This window comes from Ursus americanus, chromosome X (assembly GCF_024610735.1).
Source record: "Ursus americanus isolate L20-20 chromosome X, mUrsAme1.1.p, whole genome shotgun sequence".
NCBI lineage: Eukaryota > Metazoa > Chordata > Mammalia > Carnivora > Ursidae > Ursus > Ursus americanus.
Genome location: NC_142164.1, coordinates 81,851,276 through 81,863,906, shown reverse-complemented (window position 1 = coordinate 81,863,906; position 12,631 = coordinate 81,851,276). Strand labels below are relative to the sequence as shown.

The 12,631-nt window shown below is 56.5% G+C and overlaps 1 protein-coding gene across 2 annotated transcripts; it reads right to left on the bottom strand.

Moving 5' to 3' along the window:
• Nucleotides 1-800: 800 nt before the first annotated feature.
• On the bottom strand, nucleotides 801-12,237 carry TFE3 (transcription factor binding to IGHM enhancer 3). 2 transcript variants are annotated; one of them, XM_045804939.2, is made up of 10 exons: nucleotides 11,901-12,237; nucleotides 9,449-9,562; nucleotides 8,138-8,432; nucleotides 7,028-7,273; nucleotides 6,835-6,939; nucleotides 5,247-5,364; nucleotides 4,839-4,895; nucleotides 4,590-4,665; nucleotides 3,120-3,267; nucleotides 801-2,648 (listed from the first exon to the last, which is right to left on the bottom strand). In XM_045804939.2, the coding sequence occupies exons 1-10, from the start codon at nucleotides 12,014-12,016 to the stop codon at nucleotides 2,208-2,210; spliced, it is 1,716 nt and encodes a 571-aa protein (XP_045660895.1). In that variant the 5' UTR covers nucleotides 12,017-12,237; the 3' UTR covers nucleotides 801-2,207. The 2 variants fall into 2 exon arrangements, with proteins under 2 accessions (XP_045660895.1, XP_087716500.1); XM_087860374.1 differs by having other exon boundaries at nucleotides 8,138-8,376; nucleotides 11,901-11,925.
• Between the last annotated feature and the right edge of the window lie 394 nt (nucleotides 12,238-12,631).

The following is a 12,631-nucleotide window of genomic DNA, read 5'->3' as shown; positions in this document are numbered from 1 at the left end:
CTCCATTTAAATCCCCCCCAAATGTCAACATTTGTCCCAAAATGGAACTGCTTGCCTGGCCCTCCACCTTTATGGCTTTTGTTTGTGCCCTTTGGACCATCTGACAGACCTCTACTGTCAGCCAGGAGCTATCCTCATATGCTTCCTTATCGGTGTCCAAAGTGAGCGTGCAAGGAAATCTTTGCCCCCTCTGCCCTTGGTGACGTGCTGCAAACCAGACCTCTCCCTCTCCTAACTTGACTGTTCAGCTCTTCGTCCGTCTATCAGCTGTGTTTCTTCAGAGAGTTAGTTAAACTCTCGTTCTCGGTTTCTTCCAACAAGAAACGGGACTAAGAAGTGGCCCTTTCTTGGGGCGCCTGGGTGGTGCAGTCGTTAAGCGTCTGCCTTCCGCTCAAGGCGTGATCCCAGCGTTCTGGGATTGAGCCCCACATCAGGCTCCTCTGCTAAGAGCCTGCTTCTTCCTCTCCCACTCCCCCTGCTTGTGTTCCCTCTCTCGCTGGCTGTCTCTCTCTCTGTCAAATAAATAAATAAAAATCTAAAAAAAAAAAAAAAGAAGTGACCCTTTCTTGATAAATAGTCCTTAGACGAGACAATTAGGTGAAACACTCTTACCAGGGGCGCCTGGCCTGGCAGGTAGTTAAGGACTGACTGCTTTTGCTTACAGGGTGTTTTCCTTCAGCATCTCTGTCTAAGTGTTTTTTATCCATCCCACTTAAATCTGTTTCTTCCAAGAACCTCCCTTCCTCCTGGCCAGCCCCATCCATGCTCACTGTACAGTCAAAAGCAAGGACAGGACACTCTTTGCCAAAGTTAAAAGCGCATCAAACACGCCTAGCATTTATTAATCACAAACCTACAGACCCCTTAGTACACCCTCCTTGGGGCTTGACCGCAAGGATCCAAAGCTGACAACCTCGGGTGTATGTGGTAGGAAGGCTGGGGATGGGCAGGGAGTGTCTCTTAATAGCTCTGAAATGGGGAGGATTCCCCCAAATGGAGAACCGGGTGGAGGCCAGAGGTTGGAGGCGACCTAGCTTCTGAGAAGGGGAGGGGGGGGCAATAAAAAAAATCAGATAAACAAAAGAGGGGTACACACGCTTTTGCAACCCTCCCTCCAAGCCTCTGCTTTGGTGGGGTACGCTTCCACTGTTTTCCTGGGCTTGGGAACTCCCCAGAAAGGCCCCTTCCTTCATCACGTTCCTCTAGACTGTAAGAGTGCTGGAGCGCTGGTTCTGGAAACCTGGACTCAGTACCCCCTTATTCCTATCACCTCCCCAAACTGCCCTTCGAGGTAGGAGGCGGGACTCTACCCAAGGGTGAGGGTCTAGCTCTCACTCCTGATCTAGGTCTGGAATGTCGACCCCCACGATTTCAAGATCTGCCCCCTTCTCCAAGGGCAAGGTCGGCTCAGAGCCCTCCTGGGTTAGGTCCCGTTGGTCCCAGGTTAAGGCTGGAGAGCTTAAGTAGCACTCCCCCCTGCAGCTTGGAATTCTTGGGTGGGATGTTGCTAAGGGACAAGGTCTGTGATCTCCACATGGTGGCCTGATCGCACTGACCCCTCAGAGCCTGAAATACCTGCGCCTCGGCGGTGCCTATAGGGAAGGGGCGGGGCCTGGCTCCTGCATTGCCGAAGGCCAGGACTGAGCTCCCAGGTGAAGGGGCTCTCCTCCTCACTTCCGTTCCTTGGCTGGACAGGGCGGGGATCAGGGGAAAGGGGCTGGGCTTAAACCCCCAGGGTGAGACCTCTATTATTTTGACCCCTCTTCCTTGCCAGGATGGTCTAGACTAGTGGTTCCAAGAGAGGGGGTGGACCAGTTATCTTGCTACCTCCTTATCCCAGGAGACCTGGCTAGGAAAGTCCCCAAGCGACAGGGGCCTAGCTCATTCCGCCTCCTTCCCTCACCTGGGCATGGGCGGGTCCCACGGGGCAGGGGCGAGGCTTCGATCTCCAGGGGACAGGCCCCGAGGTTACCGCCTTCTCCACGGCTGAAACGCCTCACCGGCTGGTATTGCGGGGAAGGGGGCAGGGCCTCATCTGACTCCTCCTCCTTGCCTGGTTACAGGGGTGGGACCTCATCGCATCTGCTCTTCCCCCAGAACACCTGGGCAGGGCAGTCTCACGGGAGGGTGGGGGAAAAGGCAGGGCCTCATCCTGACACGTCCTCCTTTCCTGGGTGGGGAAGTCCCAGGGGAGGGGTGAGGCCCGATCATGACTCCTCCTCCATGCTGAAGCTGCTGCGGCGACTGCTGGCCTTGGAGACAGCGGGGGATACCGACGAGAGCAGGGGGTCAGAGGCAGCCCGCAGTGGGGACAGGGCGCCCGACAGTCCCCCCACCACCCCCTCCTCCTCCTCCATCAGAATGTCCTCCAGCCCCAGGTGGAAGGGGTCCCCCAGATCCCCCAGGTGGTCACTGGGAAAGTGCAGGTCCAGAAGGGCATCCGAGGGTGGCGCTGGGGGATGCTGATGGGGAGCACTCTGGGCAGGTCCCCCCGCTGCGTGAAACGGTGCCGCTCCTGGCCTGCCCTCCTCCTCTACGTCCAGCTGCTCTGGCTTGAGGCTGTCAGAGGCGGAAGTTGTGGCCAGGGAGAGCAGCCCTGGGGTGGGAGGTACCGGCAAACCATGGATCTGTGCCTGCAATTCTAGCTCCTGCAAAAAGTAGGGGGTGGGGGGCGGGATCAGATGGGATTCACAGTTCCTCAGAGGCAGAGAAGTCTGATGGTTCAAAGGGTGGGCTGCCTGGGGGTGAAATCTGCCTCCACTGCTCACTAGTTGTGACTTTAGGCAAGTTTTGCTTAACCTCGTGGGGCCTCGGAGTCCCACTCTGTAAAATGAGTGTAATAATGGTCCCTGCCTCACAGGATCATAGTGAGAGCTAACTTAGCAAATGGAGAGAAGGCTCCTGTCACAGTGCGCGGCTGGAGACAAACACCATATACGTTAGCCAACAGTCATCGCTATTCTCGATAAGGTTACGATTACTACTTGTCATCACCATCGCGTGAGTCGGGAAGCCCGGGGATCCCCCAAGTATGCCAGGAAAATCCTGGCCTGCTCTTCCTCTGCCTCTGCCTGTAGGAAGCCCCCTGTCACCTCTGCCACGGCCTCCTTGTCCCAAACCTGAATTCGGAGCTGCAGGCTGCGGTTGGCTTGCTCCAGGGAACGCTGCCGGCTCTCCAGGTCTTTAGAGCGCTGCTGCTCCTTCTGCAACTTGCGGATATAATCCACAGAGGCTTTCAGGATGGTGCCCTTGTTCCAGCGCATCTCCCTGTAGGGCCCGACGGGGAGCAAAGGAGGGAGTGTTGCGTAGGGGGGCTCTCGGGAGCTGAGGGGGCAACTGCACCACCACAGGCCTAGACCCAGAGGTTGGGGGAGGGGGGTACATCAAGGGTATGGAATGCCCAGCCCAGTTGTTCTAGGGGAAGAGCAGATTCATGCTCCTACAACATGAAAAACCACTTCACCTGGGAGCCTCAGGGCCTCCAGGCCAGCTCTGCTCTCAGCCTTGAACACTCTTCCCCAGACACCGTGATGGCTTCTGCCTCATCTCAAATGTTTCCTTGTCAGTCCAGGACTGCCCTGTGCCCATTCTCCTCACCCCAAGTTGTGACCCTCGCCAACATTCCCCCATCTTCTATTCTTCTTTTAAAGTCAGCTCTGTGGGACACCTGGGTGGCTCAGTTGGTTAAGCGTCTGCCTTTGGCTCAGGTCATGGTCCCAGGGTCCTGGGATCGAGTCCCGCATCGGGCTCCTTGATTAGCAAGGAGCCCGCTTCTCTCTCTGCCTGCTGCTCCCCCTGCTTGTGCGCTCTCTCTCTCTGACAAATAAATAAATAAAATCTTAAAAAAAAATAAAGTCAGCCCTATGCCCAACGTGGGGCTTGAAGTCACAACCCTGAGGTCAAGAGTCGCACGCTGGGGCACCTGGGTGGCTCAGATGGTTAAGTGTCTGCCTTTGGCTCAGGTCATGATCTCCAGGTCCTGGGATTGAGCCCCGCATTGGAGTCCCAGCTCAGCGGGGAGTCTGCTTCTCCCCCTGACTCTCCCCCTGCTTGTGCTCTCTCTCTCAAATGAATAAATGAAATCTTAAGAAAAAATGTCACACGCTCTACCCACTAAGCCAGCCAGGTACCTGCCCCCCATCTTCTCTTCTTTATTTTTCTCCACAACACTCCTCATAACCTTCCAGATTTTACTTATATATCTTGTTTGTGGTCTGTCTGCCTCCACTAAAATATCAGTTCCAGGAGCTCAGGGATTTTTGTCTGTTTTGTCCCTGTGGTATCCTCAGGGCCTAGAGCGGTCCCTGACACAAAGCAGCTCAATGCTTCTCTTGAATGAATAATTAGGAAGTACTAAATGAACCAAAAAGAAGTGCCTATGTCATATGGGGACCAGATGAGGCAGACTGCAATGTCATGCACCTAACATTGTAGGCTGGGGACGATGAGGGGCTGCGCCTGTGCTCAGGGTGATGAAAGCTGGATGGGCCAGGAGCAGAAACACCAGGTTCTCACCCAGTAACAGCTTTAGGGGGATGGGGCCCTTGTCCCACTTTCCGCCGGCCCAAGGCTCCCCGGCCCAGACTCACGGGTCACTGGACTTGGGGATGAGGGTGCCCAGCTCCTTGATCCTGTCGTTGATGTTGAATCGCCGGCGACGCTCAACTTTGGGGTGGGGTGGGGAGAAGAGTGGGAAAATTGTCAACAGGCTGAGGAGGGAAGAGGAGGAACTGGGAGGTGGGGAGGCTGTGGCAGGGACAGGCCCCCCTCAAAGAAGGCCAGCACGGACTGAGGCAGGGGCGCACAGCATGCTGGCAAGGGCACATGAGCTCACTCACTCAGGTTGTGATTGTCTTTCTTCTGTCGTTCCTTCAAAAGGGCCTTGGCCTCCGTCTCTGGAAGAGAGTGGGGGGTAGTCAGGGCCTCTGGACATGAGAAAGACAGAGGGCAGCACGTACAGCCGCTGGGGGTAGGATCTGGTGGGTGCAGGCGGGGAAGTTAAGTGACTTTTTTTTAAGTGCCACTTTTATAATTTTTTTTTAAAGAAGCCCGGGTGACAGGTCATTTGTTAAACCCCAGACGAGAGGAAATGGGGTAAAAGCAAGCCCATGGGCTGTGTGGAAGAGGGCGAACAGCCCCTTTCTGTCTGCTTAAACCCCTTCCCCCAGCATCAGGCCCACCTGGCTGACATGGGGCTGACCCTGGGGGACAGAATGGGTGCATGGGGCCAAGACCCTGGCCCTTACCAGAGATCTCCCGTTTGATGTTGGGCAGCTCAGCCGGGCAGGAGTTGCTGACAGTGATGGCTGGCGTGGCCACGCCCTGACTACTGTACACGTCGAGCAGATTCCCTGACACAGGCAGCTGGGGACAGGGAGGGCAGAGAGACGATGGCTAGGACCGGCCCCAGGCTGGGCCCCTTCTCAGAACCTGCCCCCCCCCCCACTCCACACAGAACTGAATGCAAAGAGTGCCTGACTCAACACAGGGACTCCTCCTTCTCGTTCAAGGGAACTTCGCATGGCGACTCAACAGGGGGGACAGGGTCATATGGACCTACCCTGCTTTGCCAGGGCACCTGCGTCCGCTGGACCCGTTCATCATGCCCTTGCACGCCCTCAAATACCTCAGTGACCTCTGAAGCCCCCTCTCCCCAACTCTGGGGTTGGCTCTGAGAAGAAATGCTGGAAAACCACTCCTTCTCAGGTCTTCGTCAGTTACGATGCGACATTCCAGCCCATTAGCCCCTCCTAGCACAACATTCCAAGTCGGCATTCTTGGAACACTCCAGCTCAATCTTCTCAGACCTTGGGAAATTGTCATGGTAACGTTCCATCCAAAATCTGGCCTTCGGGGAGTTCCAGCCCAATCTCTAGTCTTCTGCCGTGACCGTGTCCCACCACCTTATTATGCACATGGTCATACACCAAGCTCCTGACTTCTAGTATCTTCCCACGCATTCTGATCTCTCAGGATTTCTTGTACAACTACTCAACGAGCGCTGCTTTTATGCCAGCCTTGATTTTGTTTCTCTCTACTTCACCATCTCCTGGATATACTCTAGGGCAACACACTGATCCCTAAGTAATTAGTCCCACTTCTTGATGAGTTATCGTCTCTTGAAACCCCTGCTAGTCTGCTGGATCCACGTAATATAAGGTCCCAGTCTCTAGCTGTGTCCAAATCAATAAAAAGTTCTGAGAAGCTGGTGCATTTATACACACTACTGTCCTTTCGGTGTTTTGGAAAGAAACAAAGCCACAGCCACTTGGTATGTCCCAAAGCAAGTTATGGGACTCCTGGAATGTTCCAGAACCAGAATGGTATAACTTTTTGGCACATCCCTTGCTCTAGAGAGTTTTATCCCCTCACTACAAGCACCCAGCCTCTTGGCATGGTTCACTGAAAGAGATGTTGTCCATTCCAATCACCCCAAGGTTCAACCACACCAGGTTTTAAGACTTTTGATATGTTCCAATCACTACATGATCTGGGTATGTCCCAATGACCTGAATCCCTTAGAAAATTCAAATTGCTATGAGAGTCTTATTCCTTGGTCCCTCCCACACTGCAGCTTGAGCGCCTGGATATGCCCTGATTATTTCCACGGAGTCCCTGCCCCCGTATCTATCAAAACCTACAAGGTCTACCTCTCCATGCAGCCCAACACAAGGTACCAGGGCCCTGGTATGCTCTCTTCTCATCCCAAGGCCTCCTTCTCTATCTTAATACAATCCGAAATAAGGGTCTTATAGACACAGCCAGCCTGGGTGTCAGCTCAGGGATAGAGGGATAGAACTAACTGTCAGCCAGCCTCCCATCTCAGGGCCTCACCGTGCTGGGGAGCTGCAGGCCTGCAGTGCCTCCGGGCAGATAGCTGAGCATTTCATCGTTGTAACTGGATTCCAGGCTGATGATCTCATCAATGACATCGTCAATCTGGGGGAAGAAGGGAATACGGACGAGGATTAGAAGGAGCTGGACCTGGACGACGGGGAGCATGGGAAGGTTGTCTGCCGCCACTTACCTCTTTCTCTGAGCTGGACCCAATGGTGAGTAGCGCCATGGGGCTGTTGGGAGCGCTGCCTGTGGGGCCGGTAGCATGAGCAGCCTCGGGCGCAGGGAGTGGCTGGGCACTAGCAGCCCCTGGTGGTGGGGTGAGGGCCTGGGAAGCCAGCTTGGGGCCCAGTGTGGTGGACAGGTACTGTTTCACCTGCTGCCGGCGTGCCTGCTGTAGGTGGTAGCGCGTCGGGTTCTCGAGATGGGTCTGCACCTGTGGGGTGAGGGTGAGGAGGGATGGCAGGGGACAAGGTAGGATGGGGTAGGCTGACCCTCAGAGGTCATCTGTTTCTCGGCTCAGGCCAGCAAACCAGGCCCAGAATCTGAGACCTCCCCTACCTCCTCAAATACTGGGAAGTCTCCCCCAGGACCCAAACGCTTTTTCTCAGAAATCCCTCACAGCCCCCCCAAGAGCCACCCATGGCTGACTGATTCCCTCAGTTTCTTGAGCACCCTGTCACAGTTCCCGAGACTCCCCAACTAGTCCCTGACATCACCTAGGAGACGTGAGAACGACATGCGGCTTCCCAAGTCACCCCAATGGCCAAACTCCTAATGTATCACACATACAGGAAGCTTCCTACGAAGTTCTTCCTGGGGTTACTTCAGAGGAGGCCCCGGGGCCCACTCGCGCCACTCACGGCCTTCCACGGTCTACCCAGACATCCTGCAGCCCCCAAGAACCCCTCACCACTGCACAAGAATGCCTCGGAAGCCCTAAAAGCAATGGGACACTGGGGCGCCTGGGTGGCGCAGTCGTTAAGCATCTGCCTTCGGCTCAGGGCGTGATCCCAGCGTTCTGGGATCGAGTCCCACATCAGGCTCTTCTGCTGGGAGCCTGCTTCTTCCTCTCCCACTCTCCCTGCTTGTGTTCCCTCTCTCGCTGGCTGTCTCTCTATGTCAAATTAATAAATAAAATATTAAAAAAAAAAAAGAAAAAAAAGCAATGGGACACTAACAGCCTATTTGAACAATAACTGGGGCCTTCCTCAGAGCCCCCAGGGCCTTGGCCCAAAAGCCACCACGACCACTCCTCAGTCACTGAGACCCCTCCCAGGGCCTCCGGATGTCACCTTACCTTGAGCACCTCCCTGGGCACCTGAGCAGGGGGAGGACGGCCCAACGTGTGACCCCCCGCAGAGACGCCAACGACAGAGATGGCAGGAGAGGCAGGGGCAGGGCTGGGGAAGGAAGAGGCTGCGGCCTGTTCCCGTCGCTCACGCCTCTCCTGCTCCTGGGCCTGGGCCCGCATTAGCTGCTGCCGCAGCAAGACCCGCGACGAAGAAGAGGACGACATGGCAGGGGTCCTGGAGCCCCCTGCAGAAGATGATGCAGAGAGCGGAGCTGGGGTGGCTTGCAGTGATATTGGGAGGCTGTGGAATGGGAAATACGGGGCCACAGGTAAGCTAAAAGTCTCTTGCCAAGCCTAAGGAGTCATTGTGGGAGGGAGCAGATGCTGCAATCAGGCCCGTTTTTTGCCTCCGGGCCACAGTGTGGAGGGGGGACACCCAGGAACCAGGCCTGATCATGGCTATCAGGGGTCATGGTCTGATGGGGAAGATGCCGGAACCAGGCCGAGTCCCAACCCCTGGCGGTCACAGTCTGGTGGGGGAAGTGTTAGCCCTTGGTCCTTACGGGAAGGCTGGATCGGGGCCTGTGCAACACTCAGGAGAGGTGCCATTGCTAGGCTCTGGGAGAGGGGGCCATCCTATTTAAAGGAGAGCAGACGGACCCCAAACTGGGGTGGTAGCCGCAGATGAGGGTACAGAGGGCCCTTAAGCCCAATTTGGGGCTGAGGGTGCTCCCTGAGCTCCTCGTCATGGGCATCTGGCTAGAGGGGCAAGTGCAGGCCCTTTGTCCGGCCCCAGCCTGGGCCTCGAGTCCCAGGAGCTAGTCAGTCTTGAAAATCTCAGAGATTTCACAATCCTCTCTTCCTGCCCCTCTTCCAGGTCCCCTCCCCTCTCTTAGAGCCCAGGCCGATGACTCAGCACATTTAGACTTCCAAGCTGGGGGAAAGGAGACCAGCAGGGGTTCCTCAAGGGTTGGGGGTGGGGGGAGTTTGTTGAGTGCGGGAAGGGGTGCGCAGGGGTTGTGGGCATGGCTCCGCCCACCTGGCGGCTGGGCACAGGCCGGCGGTCCAAGGCTCCCGGCAACACTTGGGTATGAATGGGTATGCAGGTGGGGGTAAGGCAGCGGAGGTCTGGTTCAAGCTAATGCAATCCCAGCTCGGCCACCTGCTTTCCTGTGTGACATACTCTTTCAGGCCCCTAATTTCACGATTTGGAAAATGCAGGCTGCCGACAGGGTTGGCCTGGCACTGAGGGCCTCTGCCTGCCAGGAGGGGCTGGAGGGGCCTGAGGAATTGGGAGGGCAGTCAGAGGAGACAGACCTTGAGCGGAGCGGTAGGGGCTGGCTTTTGAGCTCGTAGAAGCTGTCCGGATCGAGGACGCTTTCTAATTCGATGTCAGCAACAATCCCTGATTCAGGAAGCAGCGAGTTGAGGCTGAGGGTGGAAGGGAGGGAAGGGTGATGGTCAGTGAGTGTATGGAAACCTCACTCCCTTCCAAGAGAGAGAGTGGGCAGTGGGAGGAGAGAGACACACACCAGGGGAGAGGGGAACAGAGCGCATCCCTCAGAGGAGGCCACTCCGATGGGTACCTCCCTCCCCACACCCCTCTTCCCTCCCCACTTTCTTTTGCTCTGTAACCCATAGTCCCTTAGGATTCAAAATAGTACAGTGCGTGGATCCCAGCTCCTCACTCTAACACAATCACATGTAACAACCTGGGTTTGAGGGAAAACAGAAGAGAAGAATTTAGGAATGACAATTCACCTTGCAGGAGTCCTGACTTTGCATTCAGAGTTCTTCCAGCCCCCACACCCCCTGCTGGGGTCTGGCAGCTGAATGGGAGCCCATGTAGGGCTACACACTTACAGCGCGGTAGAGGCACCCTTCAGCACAACAGTCCATTGTAACACAAACTGAATGCATCACAAAGAACTGGGGTCGGTGATTCACTTGATGGAAGGATCCACAACTCTGCAAATGAGTTCCCCCCACCAGCCAGAGTTCAGGGGATGCCAACACACACCCAAATACAAAATGGAAATATCAAGGGCTCCCCTCATTCCAGCAATTTGGATTCAAAAGAGGAAGAATTGGCGGGGGGGGGGCGGGGAATGATCCGCTTACATGGGCATTCTTTTCTTGGCGGGAGGAGCCTGTCCAGCGCTCTCCTGTTTTTTTGGATAGAACCACACACACATACACACACACACACACACACACACCTCTAATACCAACACCCACTGACACAAAATAAGAAGCTATGTACACCCCTCCCTTTCAACTATTCCCACTACTGTGATGAGCCAGGTTGTCACGAAGGCATCAGAAGACGGGGAAGCATTAGGTGCAAAGACTCCTGCTCAGCCCTCCAGGCCGGGGGGGGGGGGGGGGAGGCAAGACCCTAGTGTGTAGGGGGGGCATTCACACGCCTGTGGATGGATATGCATCCGGAATTGAGTCGAAGACTTAGAAGCCTGACAGACTGTGGGTGACTTCGCTTGACAAGAACTCTCTCCCCTTGCCAAGGATCTGTCTTTCTTCCTTTCCTCACTCTCAGATGGGGACCTAAAACCACCCAGGAAGTCAGGAAGAGGAAGCTCGGGGAGTCGCTGAGCTCAGCACAATCCCAGGAAGCAAGCAGGCAAAGCCCCATCTGCTGCTCGCACACCCATTGCACAGAAGTTCGAAGAGATGGGCACTGGGGTGGGCAGGGTGTGGACAGAGAGGACTGGGGCTTACAAGCCTGCTGGTGGAAGTGAGGATGCGAAGAGGCCACAGAGGACCCACCCAGGCAGGGATGGTGCAATTGGTGTTCATTCCAGCTCCAGGGGCAGATTCGAGATTATTTCCAGGGTCTGACAGACAGACTGGGAGGGGGAGAAAAAGAACGTACGCGCGCCCGCGTGCGCGGGCACATGCATGTGCACGCGCAGGGGGTGAGCCAGACAGGCTGAGAGGCTAGGATGGGTGGCAGCAGGACCAAGACCCTTCTCCGGGTTCCCAAGTAAGGTCTGAGGCCTTCTTTTCCAAGCTAAGAAGTAGCACCATCTCTATTGCCTCTGTCGGCCTCACTGTCTCCCATTCAAGCCCCTATGGGGGTGTGGAAAGAGGGCTTTTCCACTATCCCTGGGATCTGACCCAGCTGGGTGGGTGGGCAGGGGTGAAGTGATTATTCTGGTCAAGTCTTGATGAATGTTGCTTCTCTTGCTCACTCACACACACAAAGCTGGTCCCACGTAGTATATCTGAGATGCCCCCAAGTCCCTCCAGATTCCTGTTATCCCCAAACATAGCCTCAAGCAACCGGCCACTGGGAATCATCCAGCTTCTAAAACAGCACTTCTGTCTCCCAGGACCCTCTCTCTCTGACACTGACGGGAAAAGTCCCTTCAAATCAGTGCCTCACCTACAGAGCACCACCTCAAATTCACCCCCTCACGCCCGACTCAAGGACCCCAAATTCAGCCTCACTCCCCCAAGTTCAGTTACCCCAGACTAGGCTCTGGACACAACAGAATCTTTCTCCTCTAAACCCAGTCAAGAGCCCCCCAAGTCGGAACCAGGCCTCCCTTAATGCACTTTCACGACTTCTTTAAGCCTCAGTCCAAGCAGGCCACTGCCGGATTCCTTAGGTACCCCCCCAAGACCGGCGCCCCGACGTCCTCCAAGCCTAGGCCGAGGGCCTCCAATCCCAGTCCTGGGCTCCCGTTGTCCCCCCAGATCAGCCCCCAGGAACCCCAGTCGGCACTACCGGCCCCAGGCGGCCCCGCACCTGAGCAGCTGGGCCGAGTCGGCTGGCCTGCGCTCCTCCAACAGCACGAACACGGCTCGAGGGCCTTCCGCGCTGGCCTCTACGCCGTCCCGAGCTGGCTCGGCCGCATGAGACATGACGCCCGGCCCCGGGCGAGCCCTGCCAGGCCGGTCGGGCCTCGGCCCGGTCCCCCTAACAAAATAAGAGTCCCCCTCCCCCCGTTCGCGACCGCCTCCTCCGCTAAGCCATGGAGCGAGCTCTGCGCGGGCGGGCGGCGTCGGGGCGATGGGATGGGCCGTGAGTCATCCCCCGCCCTGAACGGACCAACACCACCCCCCTCAACCTAACCCCGGACGACCGCCCTCCTCCCCCCCCCCGTCCTTTTCCCCCTCCTCCCTGGGCTGGGGAAACTCCACAGGAAGTGACCGCACGGAGGAAGGACGGCTCGCCGGGCCACCCCCTCTGAGTGAGGCGGCCAATCATCGAGGGGTGGCTCGAGGGCCCGCCCTAAGCTACGCCTCCGACACCCAGGGAAAACTAGATTCGGCCGGCCCTCATTCCGAGAAGGACGCATCTAGGCCACGCCCTCAGAGACAGAGGCAAATCAGCGAGAGGTACTTTGATTAAGCCACGCCCCTCCTCGCAAATGATCCCTCCGCAAGATTTTTAAGCCGCTCCTTGGGTCCTCTGCGCCTGCGCACCGATGGCCTGTCAGCGCGCAGAGGGTCTCCAGGCCACGCTTCTAGCAGCAG